At 41.6% G+C, this 25,920-nt stretch overlaps 1 protein-coding gene across 3 annotated transcripts in view; it reads left to right on the plus strand.

The window, feature by feature from the left end:
- The window catches only part of LOC138739645 (52 kDa repressor of the inhibitor of the protein kinase-like), a 67,447-nt gene extending 42,968 nt beyond the window's left edge, over positions 1-24,479 (plus strand). For all 3 annotated transcript variants that reach the window (XM_069892119.1, XM_069892120.1, XM_069892121.1), the window contains exon 5: positions 249-24,479. In XM_069892119.1, coding sequence (XP_069748220.1) covers positions 249-3,565 — 3,317 coding nt within the window. In that variant the 3' untranslated portion in view covers positions 3,566-24,479. The remainder of the gene's footprint in view (positions 1-248) is intronic.
- Positions 24,480-25,920: the final 1,441 nt, after the last annotated feature.

Below are 25,920 nucleotides of genomic sequence, written 5' to 3' on the forward strand. Positions count from 1 at the left end.
AGGTGGCTACTTTCTTCCTCAAAAATAGGCCAAGATTCTACTGTTCTGTAAGACAGGGTGGACAGAGATTTGATAAGCAGTAGGTGAATGGTTATCAGAGGTAAGGTGGAGCTTGGTGTTGAGCTTACAATCTGATCATTTGTGACTTTTGTTAAATATTGGAGCTGGCTTGGGTTCTGAGTGGTCTATGCCTGCTTTTTATGCATATATTTGTATTAAAGACTATGCGTCTCTTTTTAATCTCTAAGCTGACGGTGATGTCTTGAGAGGTCTACAGTGCAAGCAAGAAACAGTCAACGAATCAGAGAAAACAGATCTGGAGGGTGCAACAGAAAGCCTTGAGGAATCTACTCATCTGGAAGAATCTTTGAATTTGACCCCTGAAGAGAAAGGGAATAAAGAATTTCTCAAAGTTTTATTTGAAACTATCCTGCTTTTGGGGAGGCAGAATGTTCCATTGGGAGGATCTGCCACTGAAAACATCAATAATTTATGCAATACTCCAGATAATGTTCAAGCCCTGCTGGAGTTCAGAATGAATGCAGGTGATGAAATTCTTCGGAAGAGGTTTGAGACAACTGCAGTGAATGCAGTGTATTGCCCGAAGAATTTGCAAAAAGACCTTTTGGATATCTGCGAGATAAGCATTCGGGAGGAAGTTCTCCGAGAAGTACGTGACGGCAATTTCTTCTCAATTATAACCGACGACGTGATCAACATAGCAGGGGTTGACCACGTCTCTCTTTTGATTAGATTCTTAGATGAATCTGACTCACTGAGGCAAGAGTTTATTGGGTTCGTGCCATGTGACCTAGACGGAGAGTTTTTAGCAAATCGGATCCATGAGACCCTGACAGAAAAATGGGGGCTGAATCTGTATTTCTGCCGTGGACAGGCTTATAATGGCTCCGGGATGATGTCTTACAAAAACCAAGATGTTGTGGCTAGTATTTTGCAACAGTGTCCAAAGGCGTTATGCACTCCGTGCTCCTCTTACCCACTAAATATATGGATGGCAAAGTCCAGTTTGATTTTTGGTATCAATATGGTACTGAGCTTGATGGAAAACATAGTGTCATTCTTCAGTTTATCACCTCACCTCCAAAAAGTTCTTGACGGCAGCATCGAAAACATCTATCAGACAAATGAGGAAAAGGTAAAAGAGCTGAAAAGGCTTTTCCAAATAAATTGGTCTGAAAGACATGACACTTTTGAGATCCTGGCTGATCTTTATGAAGTGTTGGTGACCTGCTTGGATGATATCAGCTACGATACGTGCGGTAGGTGGAATGTTGAAATCGCAACCCGGGCCAATATGCTGTCATCCACCATGCGAGATTTTGAAATCGTCGTCTCACTTATGGTCCTGAAGAATGTCCTTTCTTATACAAGAGCCTTTGGCAAAAACCTCCAGGGTCAGGCTTCAGACACCTATTTTGCTTCAAGCTCTTTGACTGCTGTTCTCCATTCGTTGAATGAAATGAGGGACAATATTGAAGTGCACCACAAGTTCTGGCTGGAAGAAGCCACCATCTTGTCCTTAAAAATGGGGATTGAATTAAAATTGCCGTGGAGATGCCGTAGGCAATCTCATAATGGAGAGGTGTCGGAAGAGTCTCCAGAAAATTACTACAAAGAAGCAATCACTGCGCCGTTTCTGGATCACATTATTTTAGAAATCGAGGACATGTTCTCCGAGCAGCAGTTAAAGGCCCTCAAGTGCTTGTCATTGGTGCCTTCTGTTATGGCGCAGTTAAAATATAACACTGGAGAGGAAAACATGGCTGATTTATATAAAGATGATCTCCCAAATCCAGATACCCTTTCTGCGGAATTGCACTGTTGGAAGATAAAATGGAAGCACCGCAGTCGAGATGTCGAACTACCCAGCACTATATTTGATACTCTTCGTCATCCCGACATCAAGTTCTTTCCCAATGTATATACTTTGCTTAAAATAGTCTCCAATCTTCCAATTATGAAACTTGAAACGGACAAATATGATATTGGAAGGAAACGACTCAAAGCTTATTTGAAAGTCACTCCAGTTGAGGAAAGGACAAGCAGTTTAGCGCTGATCCATATCAATTGCGATGCAAAACATGATTATGATATGATGGTCCATACCTATGCTACGTTGTATCCAGAGAAAATGCAGTTGCCTCATGTGTCCGATTCAGATAATGTGGAAGTAAACAACCATGATGGAAGCAGTGTAGAAATAAACAATATAGATACAAGCACTGGTCCGTTGTTTGAAGTCGGCAGTGACTGCATGGAGGTAGTGAGTCACACACTGGTGAGTGGGATTGTATTACACCACCAGTCGCCGGGAAGTATCTTGGAGGCCTGCCAGAATGCTAGCAAGAGTATCATTGAAGTGGCCCAGCATCCAGAGGGGAGCACTGTAGAACTGCAACAGCTTCCCGTCAGCAGCGCTGTAATTGTGACTCAGCATTCCGCAGAATCCAGTGTGGAATTGCAGCATCATCCTGATGTGGTTGAGCAACCAGTCGGAAGCAATGTTGAAATCCAACACCACATAGAGGGAAGTGTGATAGAGGTGATCCACCATCCAGAGATGAACGGTGTAGAATTACAGCCTTGCTCTGAGATAAATGGCATGGAATTGGAACATCATCAAGAGGAAGTGATTGAGGTGAGCCATCATTCGGAAATGAGAGCTGTAGAATTTGAGACACAGTTGGAGGGCAGGACTGTGGAATTGGAGCACCACGTGCAAGGAGTTGCTGTGACATTGCAGCAACATATAGAAGGAAGTACCGTGAAACTGCAGGATCATCCTGACTGCAGCACCGTGGAGTTGCATCGTCCTGAGGCAACTGCTGTAGAGCTAAGCCACCATGCAGAAGAGAGCACTATGGAGGTGGATCATTATTCCGAGACAAGTACCACAGACTTGCAGCAACATCTGGAGTCCAGTGCCATAGAACTACAACATCAACTTCAACCAGAGCCCATTGCCACAGAGATTTTGTGCCACCCAGAACCTGGAGCGGTGGAAGTAGTGCAGCACAGCCTGGAACCTGTTGCCGCAGAAGTGCAGCACCCTGCAGATCCTGGTGAGGCAGAGTCGCAACACCCTCCGCAGCCAAGTGACGCAGAGGTGCATCATCATCCACACCCTGATGCCTTCGAAATCCAGCGTAACTCAGAACCTATCATTTCACAGATGCATCAACATCCAGAGCCTCCTAGTACAGATATACAACACCATCCTGAGCCTAATGTCATGGTAACAACCCAGCACTGCTCAGAGCCTGTCGTTTCAGAAAGAGAGCTCCAGGTGGAGTCTGCCATTTCAGAGATACAACCGCATTCCGAGCCTAGTGCCGTAGTAATTCAGAACCATCCACAGACTGTTGTTGCAGAGATCCAGCACTATTCTGAACCTGTTGCAAAGGAATATAGTGCCATTGTAATCCAGAGCCAATCTGAGCCTATCACTGCAGAGAAAAAGGAGCATCCTCAGCCTGTTACTACGCAGATACCAGGGTCTAATGTGTTAGGAACTAACAACCATTTTAATTATTTTTGGGACTAAAGGGACTTTGTTAGCACTAACACAGCAATGGAAAATTCATCAGACAATGGTATATTCACAATAATCATTTTTTAATTAAACTATGAACCACATAACATTTGTTATCTCTAAACTTAATTAACTCTAAATTTAACCCCACTATGTGCAAACGTAAATGTGCGTGTATATAATTAAAGTCCCACTCGGAAAAGTCACTGTTTAAAAGTTTAGCATTATTTTAGTCTTGCTTGAGGGTCTTAAATTCTCACTTCAAAAATAATTCTAAAAAGCTTTTAAATATCATCTTCAGGCCTCTTTACTCACAATATGGCTATTTTCTTCCATGATGAAGTCACAAACCAGACAAGGGTTAAATGAAGTGGCCCTACAAAAATAGACCCAGTAGAAATCTGTCATCTTTTCAAAAGAGACAGCAAAATGGTCTTCCTTATTTCAAAAGCCACTGATTCTGTGTTCCTCTTTTCCCAGGAGTAACACAGACAACAGCACAAATTCTAGTTACTATAACTCAACCCTGTCTTTGACAAGATCTCAACCCCTGTATGTCACAGGGTTTTGACTTAAGTAAACTCCAAGCTGAACTGAACTGTCTCACATTTCGATAATATATTGCTCCCATTTCTCATGTCACATGGTATGTGACTTCATTTCTGTCTTTGAAGCTCAAAAGGTCTTTTGACACAAAGCGTTTAAGTTCACTTATGTCTCCAGGAAGTTTGCTTTCCTCAAAACTAAAATGGTTGTGCATTTATACTGGTGCTTCTGAAATAACATTTAATGTCTCCAATATCAATAACCATCATAAATCCTTTTCATCTTGACTCTAACTTCAATTAGCATCCATTTTCTTCTCAAGCTGTCTTCTATCTTAAAAGAACCATGTATGTTTAAAATATTAATATGTTGTCTTTGTACCCCTGTAACCACCAAAACTAACTCACTAAGAATACATCTACGAAGACATTTATATATGAAAAGTATATTAAATTAAATTAAAGGTTAACACAAATCCATTACAACTTTAACAGTAATTCAACATGACCCAGAATGTACTATTGCAAATATGCATAAACGTCTTGTGGCTTGTGTCTTGCTAATCCAGCAGCACCCTGAGCCTGTCACTATGAAAGCGCAGGATCACACAGAGGCTGGTGCACCTTCACCCCAAACCTAATGTATTGGGAGTTACAGGCTCATCTGGCATCTGATACAGTGATTGAGAGTTATCCACAGTGGAATTAGAGCACCATCAGTTGCAAGGATTGTGGAATCCAATACTGTGGAACTAGTAGAGAACTGTTCAGAGATAGTGGAATTTCAGGACCATCTAGTAGAAGACACAATGGAAGTGAACAGTATGAGTGTTTGCACTCAGGATGTTGATGGTGAAGGAATAAAGATTTGGGAAGTTAAAAATTCAGAAGAAAACGATTCAGAAATGAACATTTCTAGTGTAAGTAATGTAAAATCCCCCGATTGGGCAATCAAGGTCAGGTGACCCAAGCAATTGGGGACAAGATTTGAAAAGCTCGGGCTCAGCAGAAAGCAGCTGATTGGGCAATGAAGGTCAGGTGACCTAAGCAGTTGGAGGCAAGATATGAAAAGCTCAGACATACTGGTAGAAGAGGAGCATGGGAATCAAGAGTGCTAAGGATGAGCTTGATTCCAATAAGGTAAGTCCTTTGAATTTAAATTAGGAGGGGTTAATGGAGACAGCAGCTAGGGCAATTAAATGTTCTCATTGTAGGATGTGGGAAATCTGGGACCGCACAATTGTCCCTGATGCCTACGCCCACAAGAGGTACATCCAGCTGTAGTTCCTGGGGGACCCTATTAAGGCATTGGAGCTGGATGAACTCAGAATCATTCGGGAGGCAGAGGAAATCACTCCTAAACATCAGAAGATAGGTAACTGGGTGACTGTTAACTGAGGGAAGAGGCAGACAGTACAGAGTACCCCTGTGGCTTTTCCCCTCAACATCAAGTATACTGTTTTGGATACTGTTAAGGGGAATGATCTACCAGGACCAAGACATGATGGTCACGTCTGGCACAGAGGCTGGCCTCTTGGCTCAGACGGCAAGAGGGGAGAAGAGGAGAGCTATAGTTATTGGGAATTCATTAGTTATGAGAGCAGATAGGAGGTTTGTTGAATGAGATCGAGGGTCCTGGATGGTAAGTTGCTTCCCAGATGCCAGGATCAGGGATGTCTCTGATTGAGTTCATAGCATTCTGGAGGGGGCGGGTGAGCAGCCAGATGTCGTGGTCCACGTGGAGAGCTATGACATAGATAAGAGTAGGGATAAGGTCCTGAAGAGGGAATGTAGGGAGTTAGGAAAGAAGTTAAAAGCAAGACCTCAAGGGTGGTCATCTCGTGGCTGCCTGTGCCATGAACCAGAGGAAGGGCAGGATTGGCTGATGCAGGTACCAGGTTTTAGGTGTTTTAAAAAGAATAGGATGGGAGCAGGGATAGTATCATGGCTATAGAAAGAAAGGACAATGCAGAGGGAGTGTCTACTGCGTCGGTGTGGGTGGAAATCAGAAATAGAAAGGGAGCTATAGTAGTCTATAGACTCCCAAGTAGCCCTCAGGTCACTGAGGAGCAGATAAGCAGGCAGATTTTGGAATGGTGCTGGATTTAGGTGATTTTAACTTCCCAAATATTGACTGGCACTTCCTGACTACAGGAGGGACAGATGGGGCTGGATTTGTCAGGTGTGTTTAAGAGGTTGTATAAGACATTGGTGAGGCCAGATTTGAAGTACTGTGTGCAGTTCTGGATGACAATCTATGGGAAGGATATTAGTAAGATTGAAAAAGTGCAGAGAAGATTTACTCGGATGAGTTAAAGGGAAAGATTAAACAGGTTAGAAGTTTATTCCTTGGAGCATAGAAGAATGAGGGAAGATTTGATAAAGGTTTACAAAATTATGACGGATATAGTGAGTCGGCTCTTTCCATTTAGATTAGGAGAGATAAATGTGAGAGGACGTGGCTTTAGGGTGAAAACATTTGGGGGAACTTCTTCACTCAGAGTGCTTGGAATATGGCACGAGCTGCCATCTGATACGCTAAATGTGGGCTCTTAAGTTGTGAATAAATTGGATCGATACATGGATGGGAGAGGTCTGGAGGGTTGTGGAATGGGTGCAGGTCAGTGAGTCTAGCAGAATGCTATTTTGGCACAGACTAGAAGGGCTGAATGGCCTGTTTTCTGTGCTGTAGTGTTCTATGGTTCTAATGAACCTGGTCAGGTGGCAGACCTCTTGGTGGGGGAGCGCTTTGGTGAGAGTGACCACAAGTCCCTTAGCTTCAGCATAGCTATGGAAAAGGATAAAACAAACAAAATGGGAAGTAGTTAACTGGGGAAGGGCTAATTACGAGGGATGAGGCAGGAACTAGAGAGAATAAATTAAAAACGGATGTTCATGGGTGAAACCACACAAGTAATGTGGAGGAAGTTTAGGGACCACTTGTGCTGGCCTCAGGATAGGTTTATCCCACTGGGGGAAGGAAAAAATGGTAGGAAATGGGAACTATGGCTGACTAAACAGGTGAGGCAATTAGTCAAGAAGAAGAAGGAAGCACATATTAGATATAGGAAGCAGGAAATAGGAAGGGCTCGTGAGATATATATGGTAGCCATGAAGGAGCTTAAGAAAGGACAGGAGAGCCCGAAAGGGGAATGAGAATGCCTTGGCACATAAAATTAAGGAGAACCCCAAGGCGTTCTATGCGTATGTGAAGAACAGAAGGATAAGGAGAATGAAGATGGGGCTGCTAGAGGATAAAGGAGGCAACATGTGGTTGGGGAGATCCTAAATGAATACTTTACTTCAGTATTCACAAAAGAAAAGGACCTTGATCTTGGTGAGGTTGAAATAGAACAACCCTGTGTGCTGAACAAGGAATAGGCAGTGTTGGATCTTCTTAAAAGCATCAAGATTGATGTCTCCGGGGCTGGACACGATATCCCAGGTTGCTGTGGGAAGTGAGAGAAGAGATAGCTGGGGCAGTAGCAATGATCTTTGAATCATCTTTGGTTGCAGGGGAGGTGCCGGAGGATTGGAGAATGGCAAACGTAGTCCCCTTGTTTTAAAAAAAAAGCATTGGGGGAATCCTGGGAATTATAGACCGGTGAGTCTTACATTAGTGGTATGCAAACTATTGGAGAAGATTCTTAAGGATAGGATCTATGAGGATTTGGAGAAGTCCAGTCTACTCAAGGATAGTCAGCATGGCTTTGTAAGGGAAGGTCATGCCTCACGAGCCTTACTGAGTTTTTTTGAGGAGATGTCACGAGCCCAAAGGACCCCAAACCCCAGCAGCAATAGACATTCACCAAGACAAGTGGCTTTCAAAACAAAAGTTATTTTTAATCAACTTCAAACATGAAAATAGATTCAAACATTAACTTAACTCTATACTTAACTAATCCAACTTAACTCCCTTCTAATTCAAGCCGCATGTGTATATAATGTGTGTGTAAATTCAAGAAAAGTTATTTGGTTCACAATTCAATCTCACTTCTTCCAAGTTCTCTGGTTGCAGGCAATCACCATACAGTGCACAAAATTTAACATATAAAGTTCACCAGGCTTGGTGCTTGAAAGGTAAATGTTTACCACTCATGAAGGTTCTTGTAGGGTTTGCAGAGAGAGATATTTGTTGCTCCAGGATTTCCACAACTGAGGTACCTCAGGGTCTCGCTGATGAAACTTGCCCCATCTAGATGGTAACCTCTTTCTTTGAGCTACCACAGAGTTCCATTCCTTCCTCTATTTCAAGAGAAACATCAAACAGATAGCACTTCTAGCCATCTACTGCTCTGGAACTTGCTTTCATCAGTTTCACACAGTTTTCCCTGGATTGCACTTTTCAGTTACCTGTCCGTCCCACACTCTGAGCTGTTAACTCAACTCTCTCTCTCTTCTAACTGAAACTCCAAAGAGAGCATGTGACTCATGTCTTGCAAAACCCCATCTTCCTGAGCAAAACAACAGGAGTTCTGCTCCCATCTGTTATATAAATAAAATCCAGGAGTGACCTTTCTATGAGCACTTTGCAGAAAGGGTACTGATAGACAGCATGACTCCAACAAGACAATGGTCAAGCATTTTATGATTTGGCAGATTAATTAACACCTACTTGTGAAAGGTGCTTCCATTCTCCAGAGATCCTGCAATGTGAATTCTTCAGTCTTTCAAATAAGATCTGTTTTAAAATGTGTGTATGTATTGTGACCTACTCTAAATCTTATAAATTCTCCCTAAATATTAATATTGTTACAGAGGTAACAAAAAGAAATTGATGAGGGTAGGCATTTGGCAAGGTCCCCCACAAGACTCATCCAGAAAGTCATGGGGCACGGGTCAGTGGAATCTTGGGTGTGTAGATAAAAAATTGGCTTGCAGGTAGAAAGCAGAGAGAAGTAGTGGAAGGAGAGTACTCTGCCTGGAGGTTAGTGACTAGTGGAGGGGCTGCAGGGATCTGTTCTGGGACCCCTGCCCTTTGTGATTTTTATAAATGACCTGGATGAAGATGCAGAAGAATGGATTAGTAAGTTTGCAGATGACACGAAGGTTGGAGAAGTTGTAGATAGAGCTGTAGGTTGTCGAATGTTACAAGAGGATGTAGACAGGATGCAAAGTTGGGCAGAAAAGTGGCAGATGGAGTTCAATCCGGATAAGTGTGAGGTGATGCATTTTGGAAGGACGAAGCAGAAGGCTGAGTACAGGGTTAATGGTCACTTAAGAGTGTGAATGAATAGAAGGACCTTGGAGTGCAAATCCATACATCCCTCAAGGTCACTGCACAGGTTGATAGGATAGTTAAGAAGGCCTATGTGATGCTGGGCTTCATTAAAAGGGGGATTGAGATCAAGAGTAGAGAGGTCATGTAACTGATTCTGTGTTCAGTTCTGGTCACTTCATTATAGGAAGGATGGAATATTTACTCTGCTCCCAGCCCCAAAATGTTATTTGTGCCTCCCCTTGCCATAGTACTCAATTTTACTGTCCATCCCCAATTACTTCTCATTTTAAGCATTTTTGCTGTGGTCAAAAGGAAAAAGATAATCTTGCCAAAGACCCATCCACCTGTAAAGCCTGTCCTCTGCTCATTTAAAGGAATGTGTGCTTTGTTTAAACGTAGCAGTGGTCTTGGCTGAAATTGCATGTGTTTAGTTTACATTTTAAAAAGTTGCTGTGCAGATAAGAAACTACATAATCGATTGTGATACCTGATTGTGATGTTTGTGTGAAATATCTAATGTTTTAAAGTTTTTAGCATCCTTGCCTCAGAACATGATGTTGAATTTGACTGCCCTTGAGAATGGATGTGTGATATTCCTTCATTGCTTTGAGCTCATTTTGTGAACTATCAAACCTCCTCAACACTCCTGAACAATTGGTGCAATTTTGGTGCTCTTCTCTCTTTCCAACCCCTTCTCAATGTCCAATTAGCATGCATCATCTGATTGAACCTTTGGTCGCTATGCTCTGGATTTCAGTAGTGTTTTTGGAAGGCAATCATTTGATGTATGAAGTTTATTTTCCTCACAAAATGTTTCTAAATTGGGTATTTTAAATATTTAATTTTATTAACCATAGATTTTTTTTGGGGATACTGCATTGCATCGAACATTAAAACAGGGGATGCAGTAGAGAAACCTGGTGTCCATATTCACACTTAGACATGTTGGAAATTCCTGAATGGTTTCGGAAGTAATCTAGTTCATTTTCTACTTTGCCCATGTTATCAACCCCCCTCCCCCGCAACATGTGGCACTTTATTGAAAGTGAGGTTAAAAGGCTACTTGATCTGTAGAAGAGCCATCCATTTAATGGTTTAGAAAATTTTGCATTTAAATCGTGCTTCAATATCTCAAGATAACCAAGATCGTTTTGTTAAAATGTTGATCACTGGCATTTGATTTTCATGTACAAGGTCTCATTACTTAAAAGAAGCATAAAAGAGTTGCTTCATAGTTTGGATTTCATTGCTGTTTCAAAAGTAAAGTGATTGAGAGGAATGGCTTATTCAGAGAAAGGGGGAATCTGCTGCTAAGATTGAATTTTAATTGAATTTCACATCAGAATATAAAATGACCACATCTATTGAATTATTATTGCTGGGAGAAATACTACTTGCTCTGAGAACAAATACACATTCAGTAATTTTATGAAGTTTAATTGAATGATCAAGTTTTCTGGAAAATTGGATCTTTGTTCACTTTTTGTCTTAGTGTTTAATTGTATCGCGAACAATGTTCAGTTATTTTGATGATCCATTTAATTAAGGCTTTCTTCACATTGTTTCAGAGCAAGAGCAGTGCACAACTGAGCCCTCTTGATGGCCAAAATTCTGATGAGTTAACATTATAATTAACTTCCATGTGTTGAGCTAAGAAAAGGTGAGAGCATTGGGGATGACATGAGAAGGTACAGAAATGAAATTGGTCAGGGCTTTTGAGCATTGCCCACCATATAGCACATGGATTGTACCAATTCCTCTACTTTTTAGTTTTATAGGACCACTGGCTAACTCAAACTGTAAAGTGGGCTATTAGGTTTAGATCTCAGCAATCCTGGTAATTTTTATATTAAATAGTAATTTTTTACCATATTTTAGTGTTTTTCAGTGATCCGCAGTTATTTGGATCTTGAGACGTGTCTTCTTTATCCTTGGGAATTTAATGTCAATGTAGCGACATTTGCTTTGGAGTATTTTCCTTGATGGGAGTGTGAGGGCTATAAACACTAGCTTCAAATAAATGTCATATCTATCAGGCCCATTTCTGCAGAATTAGGGAGCTGGGCATGGTGGGGAGAGGATAAGGGAAAGGGAATAGAGGCACATTGGATGTCCTTTTTGGAAACCCCTTTACCTTGTTTTTCTGTGTGAGCCTAGTGCTGCAGACTGTATTGGTGAATTTGATCCTATCATTTTGATATTGTCAATTGCAAAGTTGCCTTGCTTTTAAAAGGAGGTATGGAGCCTGACTGTAAAAGTTTCAATGGCTCTCCAAATTGAAGTTAATTGGTGGAGCGGGGTATGAAAGAACCTGGGACCAAGATTTACATTGTGCGGTTCCTTTATGTTCTTGGCCACAAGAGGGGGCTCTGTTCATGCTCCAGGTGGTGTGGAGAATTTAATTATATTTCAATTAACATGGGTCTTTGTAGTTGATTCTTTCATTCCACTCCAAAATGCTTCATTTAATTTATTAACCTCATTCTATCATCAGATTTCACTTCATTGGTCGGTGGTGTTGCAGAAAGTTTTGATATTCAAAAACATTCAGTTTTGCAGCTTAATTAACTATTAATGTATTAAGTTTCATGGATACTTGGTTTCCTGTTAACTGGTTATTATGTTAGAAACCCATTTCCTCAAACTTAATCTTGCTTTTTTTAAATGCTGTTGAAAGGCTCCTTGTTCGACACATCAAATTTATATTATAAAGCAGAGTCCTATTTGTAAGCTGCCTAAGCAGATTGGTTACTGGACTGACTATTTTGTTATGTACTTTACAGCATACTTGGTAAAGATTATTTAAATTGAACTATACAAGTATTTACTGCTTCTTCCACAGTGGCTTCGTGGTCAAGGCACCATTTCTGGTGAAAACCCACAAGGAAAGCTCTTGCTTTATACGTACTCTCAGTCTCTGCTAAGTTAGTTGACTATAGTTCCAGCAGGAGAACTACAACCATTGCATTCTCCTCTGCATTAAGCATGGGGATTAGTTTAGTTCAGACTCTTCCTTCTACAGCTTGAACCTCTCTTATCTGGCGCTCTGTGGTCCGGCATGTTTTGAATCTGTCGCCATTAATACAAACTCCTTACAGACAGCGTGCAGTTCAAGCCCCAGTCCCGATTCCTATGCTAACCTGGATTTTGATAATGGGTCAAATCAAGGCACCTACTGCACCTTTGACAGCTAATGTGTGGCAACATGTAAAGAAGTGATCAATGCAAAAGGGAGAATAAGCATGTTGCGCTAACCGTGCCGCCCCACAGTGTTATTTACTGTTTTAAGCTTTGTTCTACCTTTGATATGTTTACATAGGGGGTTCCCTTAGGGATCAATTTCTGTTTTCTGGCAATTTCTGGCCAGGTCCCAATGTCGGCCGGATGAAAGAGGTACAACCTATATTTGCTGTTAGTTAGTTAGTGATTAATGGATGCTAATCAGCTTTATTACACCTTTAAAACTTCAGCTCAAACGAAGACCATTTGTGAAAAGGAATAATTGAATGGTGTTTAATTTATCAATTTCAGGACAAGGCATCATTTCTGAATTTTTGTGTATGTAAATACTCCCTGTTCAGGCTGGGTTGGGTGAGGGTGGGAGGGGACAGGCTGTATGATGATGCTGGGTCTTTGAAGAAATATTTGCTGATTGTTTCTAGATAGAGCCACCTTAACTGGAAGAAGGTTGACATGTTTACTTCTAATAAATGTAAGGCTGATTTTAGTTGCAAGAAAAAATGCTGAAAAAGGAAAAAAAATCCTGGAGGGAATAAAAGGCATTAAAATATATCTCTCTCACTCTTGTATCCCACACTCTTGCTCTCTCACTCACTCTATCTCGTATTTGTGCACACAATTTCTCCAGCAGCCATACTGAAAGGAGTTGCATGTAAAAAAAACATGGAATTCAATCAATTCTGATGTCATTGGAATGAGATTCTGTCTTCCTCTCCTAAGCACAACGTGCTGCCTTGAAGAATGGCCGATTCTTTTCCTCTACACCACACAATTAGCTAAAGTAAAATGAAGAGCTTATATTTTCAAAGCTTATTGGGAATGTTTGGTGCTGTGTTCTGTCTTTTAGAAGAAAATATTTCAGAAGCATACAGTGCCTGGTACAAATAATAGTGATTTATCTGTGCTGGTACTTTTGAGTAGTTAGTAAATTGATCAGTTCTTTATACACTGTGAAGGACATTTCTTGTCATTGCTTTGTTACAGGTTCTGTACTTCAGTGCACCACTGGCCCTTGGATTATAAATACTTGAGAAAGGAACCTGCACTTGTAACTTTTTTTTCTAAATTATGAAAACTTTGTCAGAATTGTTAGCTTTTGTGGTACATAAATTCAATAGATTAAGATACTTTTGTGTTCCAGTTTTAAGTTCACTGTTGCAAAAATTATAGCTATTTGGGCTTATTTCTGCAGTCTAGATGTTACATACATATTATGTGCATCTGTCCAGTATTTTACAATAAATTGAAAGCTTAAATCACTTCCTCCCTCTTCATTCTCTTGGTTCTTGTCTTTGAAATGATGGAACTCAACGCAGTTTCGTATTTTGTATAAGAGACCCTTATTTTATGAACTAGTCCATTAACCAATTAAAAGCTCAATCTGTCCAGGTCTGATAAATTCCAAGAAAGTTGTGCATGACATTATCTTGCACGAACTTTCTTTGGTCAGTTTTACTTGGCTGGTGTGAAGAATGGGGTGAGTAGAAATTTATTCTGTTTAATTACTCACAAATCAGAGCCATTATCTGCTAAACCCTATTCAGGCATGCCAGTGTCTAATTCTGATGACAGACTGCCACCTTGCTATTCCATTCATTCTGATCTTGCCATCACCATAGAACATTGCAGCACAGAAACAGGCCCCTTCAGCCCTTCTAGTATGTGCCAAACCATTTAAATTGCCTAGTTCCACTGACTTGAGCCCAGTCCATAGCCCTCCATACCTCTCACATACATGAACCTGTCCAAATTCTTCTTAAATATTAAATTGAGCCTGCATTCACCACTTCAGTTGGCACCTCGTTCCATACTACCACCATTCTCTATGTGAAGAAATTCCCCCCCCTAAACCTTTCTCCTTTCTTTTAACCCATGTCCTCTCGTTGGTATCTCATCTATGCTTAGTTGCAAAAGCCTATCTACATTTACTCTGTCTATCCCCCTCTTATTTTTAAATACTTCTATCCAATCTTTCCCTGTAGCTCAGTTCCTGAAGTCCGGGCAACATCCTAGTAAATCTTCTCAGTACTCTTTCTATCTTATTGATATCTTTCCTCTAATTAGGTGACCAAAACTGTACACAATGCTCCAAATTTGGCCTTACCAAATACAACCTCACCATAGCATCCCAACTCCTGTAGTCAATACTTTGATTTAGAGAGATGAGGATGCCAGAAGTTCTCTTTACAACTCTATCCACCTGTGAAACCACTTTCAGGGAATTGTGTATCTGTATTCCCAGATCCCTTTGTTCCTCTGCACTCCTCAGTGCCCGACCATTCACCATGTATGTCCTACCTTGGTTTCTCCTTCAAAATGCAACACTTCACACTTGTCTGCATCAAATTCCATCTGCCATTTTTCCAGTTGGTCCAGATCCCTCTGCAAGCTTTGAAATCCTTCTTCGTTGTCCACAACATCTCCAATCTTAATGTCATCTGCAAACTTGATGATCCAATTTACTACATTATCATCCAGATCATTGATATGACAAACAACAATGGTCCCAGCACCAATCCCTGAGGCACACCTCTAGTCACAAGCCTCAAGTCTGAGAAGATATCATTCACCACTACTCTCTGGCTTCTCCTGTCCAGCTATTGTTGAATCCAGTCACTACTTCATCATGAATACCTAGAGTCTGAACCTTCCTGACTAACCTCCTATGTGGGACCTTGTCAAAGGCCTTTCTAAAGTCCATGTAGACAGCCTTTCCTTCATCAACTTTCCTGGTAACCTCAAAAAACTCTACAAGATTGATTAAATACAACCTTTTATGCCCAAAGCCACATTGACTGTTCCTAATCAGTGTCTGGCTATCTAATTAATTGTATTTCCGATTTCTTAGAACACCCTCCTGACAACACACTGTTGTCAGGCTCACCGGTCTATTATTTCCAGGATTACTTTTGGAACCTTTTTGAACAAACGGAACAATGTGAGCTACTCTCTAATCCTCCGGCTCCACACCCATGTCTAAGCACATTTTGAATATTTCTGCCAGACCTGCAATTTCTACACTAGCCTCCTTCAAGGTCAAAGAGAATATCTTATCAGGCCCTGGGGATTTATCCACCCCCTTATTTGCTTTAAGGCAGCAAGCACTTCCTCCTATCTGTATAGGCATGGGTGCAGTTCTAGTTTTTTAGGTGCCAGAGTTCATCCAAATAACGACAAGGAGGTCTTGTGAGACCTGGCCTTGATGGCCGCCACGATGTATTTGGTGCTGTTTAATTGACAGTGAACTAGCACTATGAAGTAGGACGATCAGTCATGAAAGTAACAGCTATGCCCAGAATGGGGAGGGGGGCCATGGGCCACTTCCATCGCCACCCTGACCAGATCCATGAGATGCCAGAGCAGCCCTGATGAGTTAAGGAGTGGCAGTATGGAGGCATTGCACCCCTCTGTATAGGTTCTATGACCTTATTGCTTGTTTTCCTTACTTCTCACAATTCTATGTCCTTTTCCTGAGTGAATACTGATGAGAAAAAAAAATTTAAAACGTCTCCCATCTCTTGGCTCATACAAAGCCAACCACTCTGATCTTCAAAATGACCAATTTTATCCCTTTACCATACTTTTAATATTCCTGTAGAAACTCTTAGGATTTTCCTTCACATTGTCTGCCAAAGCAACCTCATGTCTTCTTGAGGTTTTTCTTGCATTTTTTATTCTCCTGGAGTACCTCATTTTCTCCATGTTGCCTATACCTGCTATACACCTCTCTCTCCTTCCAAATCACATTCCCAATATCCTCCGCAAACTAATGTTCTCTATGCCTGCTAACCTTGCCTTTAATTCTGACAGGAACATATAAACTCTACTCTCAAAATTTCACCTTTGAAGGTCCTCCATTTACCTCGCACATCCTTGCCCAAAAAAAAATCCCAATCGCACATTTTAGATCCCTTCTTATTACCTCAAAATTGCCTTTTCTCCAATTTAGAATCTCAAACACGAAGCCAAGTCTTATCCATAATAAACTTAAACTAATAGTATTATGATCACTGGACCCAAAATGTTCCCCTGCACATAATTCTGTCACCTGTCCTGTCTCATTCCCTAATAGGAGATTCAGTATTCCATTCTCTCTAGTTGGTTCCTCTATATATTGATTTAGGAAACTTTCTGCTATTTACTACCTCTCGACAGATTTACTCCTCCAATTTTCATTGGCTATTGGGTGTCTTTAATACAACCCCATGAGTGTGGTCATAGCTTTCCCGTTCCTCTGCTCCACCCATATAGCCTCAACAGATGAGCCCTCTGGTCTCTCCTGCCTGAACACAACTGTGATATTTTCCCTGATGAGCAATACCATACCTCCTCCTTCATCCCCTCCCACCCCCATTCTATTGTTTCTAAAGCAATCGACGCCCGGAACATTGAGCTGCCAGTCCTCCAGCCCCTCCTGCAAGCAAGTTTCACTAATGGTCCAATTACATAATTCCATGTGCTCGTCCACGCTCTAAGCCCGTCTGCCTTTCCTACAACACTCCTTGCATTGAAATAGATGCACCTGAGAACATGTCCACCACGTTCTACCTGTTGATTTCTAACTGTACCTGCAATTTATGCATCATCTTTTCCCTCCTCCACTCTATCTGCTCTGGCACTCTGGTTCCCATGCCTTTGCAAATCTAGTTTAAACCCACTAGAGCAGCACCAGCAAACCATCCTGCGAGGATATTAGTCCCCCCTCTGATTCAGAAGCAAACTATCCCACCAGAACAGGTCCCACCTTCTCTGGAAGAGCCCAATAATCCAAAAACTCCTTCCTGCACCATGTCTTTAGCCACATGTTAAACTACATTATCCTCCACATGCTAACCTCATTAGCATGTGGCCCAGATAGCAATCCTGAGATTACAACCCTGGAGGCCCTGTTTTTCAACCTAGTACCTAACTCTTTGAACTCTCCTTGCAGGACCTCCTCACCCTTCTTACCAACATCATTGGTCCCTATATGGACCATGACATCTGGCTGCACACCTTCCCTCCTCAGAATACCATGAACTCTATCTGAGATATCTTGAACCCTGGCACCAGGGAGGCAACATACCATCCGGGATACTCAAACTAGTCCACAGAACCTCTTAGTTGGCCCCCTAGCTGAGGAATCCCCTATCACTACAACTCGCCTCTTCGTCTCCCTTCTTAGCCACAGGACCAGACTCCATGCCAGAGACCTGATGGCCATGGCTTGTCCCTGGTAGGTCATGTTCCCCATCACAACAGTGTCCAAAATGTTATTCTTATTATTGAGGAGTGCCCTGCACTGCCTGCCTCTACTCTTTTTCTCTCTCCTGATTGCTATCTCCTCTCCTCCTCCTGCCGTTTAGTGTTCCTGTGACTCCTGTTTATCATCCCCTCAGCATCCCGAATGATCCGGAGTTCAACTCCAGTTCTAATTCCTTAACTTCTCGCAAACAAAGTCGACAGGGACATAACACTCAAGAACCATTCCCTCTCTCTTCCCATTGTCTTGACCTTTCTGCTCTTGTAACCTTCATTCATATTATTACCTTTTGACGACCTGATGCACTCCAGACTGATCTCTAAACATACTAGTTCAATCATAAATTGGATGTTATCAATTTTTTTCTCATTCAGCACACTACCCAAATGGTTTAACTGTATGAGCCAATAAGTTCTCTGGTCTTTAGGTGGGCATTTAAAGGAGTGACCCCTTTTTGTAATACGACTTAATCTCTACTCTGAAAGCCACACTATGAAAGAAAATGATACACTTCTTCATATATTTATGATTGGTTAACCAAGATAAAAAAACTGGGAACCTCTTTGGGTTCCTAGCTCCACATGCATCAATACGTTACATATGGAACAAGGATCCCAAAGAGATTCAGTAAGAAGAGATAAGACCCAATGAATTCTTGGCAAAGTTTGCAAGATGGGGTATGTTTTTTGTTTGTTTGTGTGCAACATTTTGTATGACAGATTTTTGATATACTCCTGGTCACTAACCTTGCAATTACATAACCCAGGGAGTATCATTTATATCCATTTGTTCATTTTCTTATAGGTTACCCATTTGGGTACTAGTCTATTTCTTGAGAGAGATTTCAAATTATTTTGGATATGAATGGCACGATTAGCGTAATGCTACTACAGCACAGTGATCAAGACCGAGGTTCAAATCCCATGCTGTCAGTAAGAAGTTTGCACGTTCTCCCCAACTCTGCATGGGTTTTCCCTGAGGGCTTCGGTATCCTCCCACCATTCAAAACATGAGGGGGTTGTAGGTCAATTGGGTGTAATTGGGCGGCACAGGCTCATGGGCCAAAAGGCCCTGTTACCAGGCTGTATGCCTAAATTTAAAATTTTGTATTTGAATAAAAGTATGGAGAACAAATGGGTGGAGATTGATATCCATATTTCTGGATGAATGAGTTAACTTTTGTACTCTGATTTCTTTTCTCAGACTCCATTCTTCTGTAATTTTTGAACAATTCTGGACAGCCGTTTGGAGATGAATTGTAGAAAGTTTACAACACAAAAGACTGTTTTGTGTTTTTGCTAGTTCATGGGTCTTTGAAGGAGACCGACTCCCTTTTTCCTCTCATCTGTAAATTCTAGATTGGATTCTTTCAAATCCAAAGGAACCTTAACTGTTACCGAATGACCCCTTCATGATTATTATACACTTGCTTCAGTGATATTTGTGGTTTTGTAATCCTGCTACATTGGTTAGTGGTGGAGTAATCAACTGGTAGCTGGTTCCAGCTCAGCAGCTGAGAGCCAGACTTGAATGTTGAGGACTGGGTTGTTACATTGGCAGATAATTTTAAACTTCAATTTTTAAAAAAATATCTTTTAAAATTTATATATTTTTAAAAATTTAGGCATACAGCACGGTAACAGGCCCTTTTGGCCCATGAGCCTGTGCCACCCAATTGACCTACAACCTCGGTACATTTTGAATGGTGAGAAGAAACTGGAGCCCCTGGTGGAAACCCAGACAGACACAGGGTGACAGTGCGGGAATTGAACCCTGGTCCCGATCGCTGACACTATAACAGCTTTCGCCACGCTAACCATGCCGCCTGCAGTTTGCGTAGTGGTATTGAGTATTTCCAAAACACGAGAAAAGGAAGCTCTTTGTATCAAGTTCCATCACACCATTTTCTATGAAGTTAATGGGATGTTAGAAGAGGGGGAAAGGAGAGGATGGGCAAGGTGATATAATTGGCATGTGCACCATTTTGGAGGGTCATTGGAGGTACATATCAGAGAGCGATTAATTGGATCCCTGTGATAATGCTGTTTCCTTTGGCTGGAAAATTTAGAAGCAGAGATTTAGGGCAAGGGATTAATATTTAAGAATAAGTTTAGCATAGATTTCTTCAGACTAAAGGTTGTAAAAGACAACAGGTGGATTTGAGGCTCAGATCAACAGATTTGTATTTGCAAAGAGAGGCCACAGGAAGGATAATGCGATCTCCAGTTATTTTACTGAATGGTGGAGTAGCGTAATGGACCCTATGGGGTTTTCTTCATTTTTATGATGGCTGTAGGGAAGTTTAATGGGACAGCACAGTTAGTGTAGCTCAATTGGAATACTGCAGTACAAAAAGCAGGCCATTTGGCCCTTCTAGTCTGTGCTGAAATATTCCACTAGTTCCATCAACCTGCACCCTGTCCATAACCCTCCAGACCTTTTCCATCCATGTATCTATCCAATTTATTCTTAAAACTTAAAAGTGAGCCCGCATTAATGTCAGATGGCAGTTCATTCCACACTCCCACCACTCTATGACTGAAGAAGTTCCCCCCAATGTTTCCCCTAAACCTTCTCCCTTTCATCATAAAGCCACGCCTTCTAATATTTATCCAGCCTAATCTAAGTGGAAAAAACCTTCTCACATTTACTCTGTTACACCCCTCATAATTTTGTAAACTTCTATCAAAACGCCCCTTATTCTTCTACGCTCCAAGGAATAAAGTCCTAACCTGTTTAATCTTTCCCTGTAACTCATCTCCTGAAGACCTGGCAACATCCTAGTCAATCTTCTCTGCACTCTGTCAAGGTTACTTCTAATCTTCCTGTCGTTAGGTGACCAGAACTGCACATAATATTCCATTATTTGGCCTCACCAATGTCTTATACAACCTCACCATAACATCTCAACTCTTATATTCAATTCTTTGATTTATGAAGCTCTCTTTACAACCCTGTCTACCTGCGATGCCACTTTCAGGGAATTATGTATCTGTATTCCCAGATCACATTGCTCCTCCGTGCTCCTCAGTGCCCTACCATTTATCATGTACATCCTTTCCTGGTTTGTCTTTCTTATAGGAACAAAATTATGAATGTGATAGCTAGGGCAATAAGGTTGTTTTCACTCCTGGGTGAGACAGCACATGCTCTGTTCTCGCTGCCGGTCTAGATGCCACAAGGGTCACACCACGATGTTCAAGAACAACTGCTACCCCTTCACCATCAGACTCCTCAACGACAAACTCAATCAGAGACTCATTTAAGGACTCTTGCACTTTATTGATTATTTAAATTCTCTCTGTATTGCACTCAGTTTGTTTACATTTCTTTTTTTATTCCATGTGTATGTTGTGTACAGTATTTTTTTGCATTGCCAATAAGTGGTAATTCTGCCTCGCCTGCAGGAAAAAGAAATCTCAGGGTTGTATGTGATGTCATGTATGTACTCTGACAAGAAATCTGACTAGAGGCTGCCTCATTAAATGTATTTAAGACACAGATGGCTTTTGCATAATAGGGAAATGGAGGGTTATGGGTAAAAGATAGGTGCAGTTGAGCCTATGGCCAGATCTGCCATGATCTTTATTAAATGGCAGAGTTGTGTCGACGGGCCAGATGGCCGACTCCTGCTCCTGTTTCTTATGTTCAAGTTTATTATCAATTGATTGTATAAGTACAACTGGACGAAACTTCTTCCTTTGGTCACAAGATATAAGAGCAGAAGTAGGCCAAACTGCCCATCAGCTTTCCGCTGCCATTTAATCACGAGCTGATCCTCATCAGTCAGCCCCAGTCCCCAGCCTTCTCACTGTAACCTTTGATGCTCTAACTAATCAAATACCTGTCAATTTCTGTCTTAAAAACATTCAATCACCTCGCTTCCACTGGCACTTGTGGCAACAAGTTCCACAGACTCACGGCCCTCTGGCTAAAAAAATTCTCCGCACTTCTGTTTTAAATTGTCGCCCTTTTATCCTGGAAATTGTGGCCTCTTGTCCTAGACTCCCCTATTGTGGGAAACAATTTTGTTACATCTACTCTGTCCAGGCCTTTCAGCAATCAAAATGTCTCTGACTTTCCCCCCTCATCCTTCTGTACTCCAGTGAGTACAGTCCAAGCGTCGGTCCTTGGTACAGAAACATGCAAAAACATATACAGACAAATGATTCATATGCAGTACATGTATACATGTAAAAATAATTAAATGTTTAAATAAATAGAGACTCAAAGGGTTTTATGCGATCAGTCATTCAGTGTAATAAAGTAATAGAATATGAGTGGAAAAGCAAATTGTGCAGATGATATGGAGAGTCTGCAGAGAGATATTGATAGGTGAAGTGAGTGGGCAAGGGTCTGGCAGATGGAGTACAATGTTGGCAAATGTGAGGAAGAATGGAAGATCAGAATATTATTTAAATGGCAAGCGTGCTGCTGTTCAGAAGGACTTGGGAGTGCTTGTGCATGAATCGCAAAAGGTTGGTTTGCAGGGACAGCGGGCTGTCAAGAAGGCAAATGGAACGTTGGCCTTCATTGCTGGAGGGATTGAATTTAGGAGCAGGGAGGTCATGCTGCAACTGGACAAGGTACTGGTGAGGCCGCATCTGGAGCACTGCGTCCAGTTCTGGTTTCCTTACTTGAGGAAGGATGTATGATGGGTTATATACAAATATGTCTTTAAAAGAAATAGATTGTGGGAGGGTTTAGTGTGTAGGTCACTTCAGAAACAGAGAAACACTTCACAAAAGAGATCTCATTTGAAATGAAAGAGCTATGCATAAGGGGAGACGTCATGTCCACAGTGACTTGGCAGAACCTTTGAAGAATGCTTATGGAGACTTCACAAGGAGGTGTTAATTGGACTGATGTTGTGGAGTAAATGGACTATTGTCTTTAAAGCAACAGATGAACAAGTTCAGAAGCTGATTCCGGTGCCAACAATCTGTCTGTTTGCAGTTTGCTGTTCTAAGAGGGGTCATGTGCTTTTGCAAGCAGAGGGAGAGAGAAAAGACCAAACAAGCTTTCTCTTCTGCAGTGGCTTTTTGGGAACTTGTTGAAACCCCATTTTGAAGACGGGTTGTGAGTTCTGATTTCAGCCTGGTGAAAATCCTTATAGTCCTTACAAGAGGAAATGGATGGTTAGAGCATTTCTCCTGAAATAAGGGAAACAAGAGGAACTCTGTGGTGCCCTGGAAGAAGAGGTTATCATTCAGAAAACCCATAATGGGGCAAGTTTCTTCAGCAAGACACTGAAGTGACTGATCGGAGGGAATCAGTGTGTGTGTGTCCAATGAGCAACAAATATCTCTCTGAAACCAACAAGAACTTTCCTGAGCGGTAACCATTACCTTTCATCACTAAAGCCTGGTGAAGCTTCATAAATGTTAAATTCTGTGCACAGTATAAGAATTGCCTGATACTGGTGAACTTGGAGGAGTGAGAAATGAGAATGGACTGTAAATCAAAGAACTTTCCTGAACATATACACATTACATAGATGTGCACTTAGAATTAGAAGGTGGTTGTTAGGTTAAGTTCATAGTAATAAGTTAATGTTGATCCTGCTTTTATGTTTAAAGAAAATTAAAAGCAACTTTTGTTTCAGTAACCATTTGTCTTGGTGAATTTCTATTGCTGCTGGGTTTTGGGGCCCTCTGGATATGTAACACTGGCTTTGGAGGTGGTGCAGAGGAGGTTCATCAAATCGATTCCAGAGATAGAGAGATTAACCTATGAAGAGAGATTGAATTGTTTGGGGCTGTACTTGCTTGAATTTAGATGAATTAGAGAGGATCTTATAAAATGTATAACATTATAGATCAGATAGATGTAGGTAACTTGTTTCCATTGGTTGGGGAGACCAGAACTAGGGGACATTGCCTCAAGATTCAGGGGAGTAGATTTAGGACTTGGGTGAAGAGTAACTGCTTTTCCCAGGAGATGGTGAATCTGGAATTTGCAGACTCCTCAATGACAAACTCAATCAGGGACTCATTTAAGGACTCTTATTTTTCCACTTCATTGAATACTTTTATTCTCTCTGTTTTACATAGTCAGTTTGTTTACATTTCATTATCTATTTACAGTTCTTTATTGGCTTACATGTATATGTTGTGTACAATTTCTTTTGCACAGGAAAAAGAATCTGTTGTATACGATGTCATGTATGTACTCTGACAATAAATCTGATCCCCCAGCTGCATCAGTGAAAGGCATTCATAACCCAAGACCCTGGTGCACCTCTCAATATTACAGCAGTAAGTGCCTTGAGAAGGTTGAGAACTGGTATTGCTTAAATGGCCCTTTCCCATCCAGCCGCTCTCTTGTGCTTCTGCAGTGTAAAGTCGCACTGTATTACACATGGACTTTTATGATACCACTAGGTGTAGAGGTTAGTGTAAACAGTCTATGGTTAACCGTTTGCTCAGCCGTTTATGTTCCTCATTTGAAGTTTCCAGGATCATCCCCTCTGTCTGGCAAAGCATTGTGTAGAGCAGATCAAAGAAAGACATGACATCAAAGCTGTCAGGCAAATGGAAAGCATTCATCATGAAAGAACCCAACTGTAATCAGACAGTGACTTTGAATGTGCCCTTTTTGTAAACAAAATGGCGTGTGAAATCTCAGAATCAGAGTTTAATGTCATGAACAAGTCATTAAATTTGGTGTTTTGCAACAGCGTCATACTCGTACATTCATTTTATACCATCTTACTACCTCACTGTAAGAAAAAAGTCAGGCAGGGTCTTTGATTCATAAAACTATTGATCATTCCGGAATCTGATGGCAGCGGGGAAGAAGCTGTCCTTGTGCTGCTGAGGGCTCGTCTTCAGGCTCCTGTACGTTTTTCCTGATGGTAGCAGAGTGAAGAGGGCACGGCCTGGGTGCTGGGGGGGGTCTTTGAGGATAGAGGCATAGATGTCGTCGATGGAGTGAAGTCTGGTACCTGTGATGTTGCAGGCCGAGTTACCAGCCCTCTGCAGTTTATTCTTGTCTTGAGGGTTGGCGCCGCCGTACCAGGCAATAATACAACCAGCCAGAATGCTCTCCACGGTCCACCTGTAGAAGTTTTTAAAGTCTTTGGTGACATACTGAATCTCCTCAGATGCCTATACTTTTAGCTGCTGGTGAGCTTTCTTCGTGATTGCATCAATGTGGAGGCTCCAGGGCAGATCCTCGGAGATGTTGACACCCAGAAATTTGAAGCTCTTCACCCTCTCAGTTACTGAGCCCTCAATGAGGATAGGGTCGTGTTCCCCTGACTTCCTCCTGAAGTCCACAATCATCTCCTTGGCTTTGCTGACCTTGAGCGCAAGGTTATCATTGCACCATTCAACGAGCTGATCCCTCCTGTACACTTCCTCATTGCTGTCTGGGATTCTGCCAACAACTGTAGTGTTGTCGGCAAACTTGTAAATGACATTGGAATTGTGCCTTGCCACACAGTCATGGGTGTATAATGAGTAGCACAGTGGGCTAAGCACGCATCCTTAGGGTGCGCAGGTGTTGATGATCAGTGAGGAGGAGACATTGTTTCCAATTCATACTTATTGTGGTCTTCCATTGAGAAAGTCAAAGATCCAGTTGCAGAGAGGGGTACAGAAACCTAGAGTTTGTAGCTTCTCGACCAGCTCTGAGGGAATAATGGCAGAGCAGTAGTCGATGAAGAGAAGCCATGTGTTTGAGTTGCTGTTTTCAAGGTGATCCAGAGCCGAGTGCAGAGCCAACGATATTGTTTCTGGTGTGGAGCGATTGTGACGATAGGCGAACTGCAGTGGGTCCAGATCTTTGCTTAGGTATGCATTAATTCTGGCCACGACTAGCCTCTCAAAGCATTTCATCACCAATCTGGCCAAGTCGATAATACTACACATTATTTTTGTTTGATTTATGAATCCACATTTATCTATTTTTCTTGCTTATTTTTAAATATCACTTTATATATCTGTAATGGAAAGATAACTGGTTGACCGTTTTGAGTTTTGTGTGCCCGATGGAGATGTAGGGGGGCTGGTAGTCATGATAGGGAGCTGGCTGATGGAGGACCTCAGTTTTCTTCAGGCTGACTTCCAGGCCAAACATTTTGGCAGTTTCTGCAAAACAGGACGTCGGAAAAACC

Source organism: Narcine bancroftii, chromosome 7, assembly GCF_036971445.1.
Source record: "Narcine bancroftii isolate sNarBan1 chromosome 7, sNarBan1.hap1, whole genome shotgun sequence".
NCBI classification, from domain to species: Eukaryota; Metazoa; Chordata; class Chondrichthyes; order Torpediniformes; family Narcinidae; genus Narcine; species Narcine bancroftii.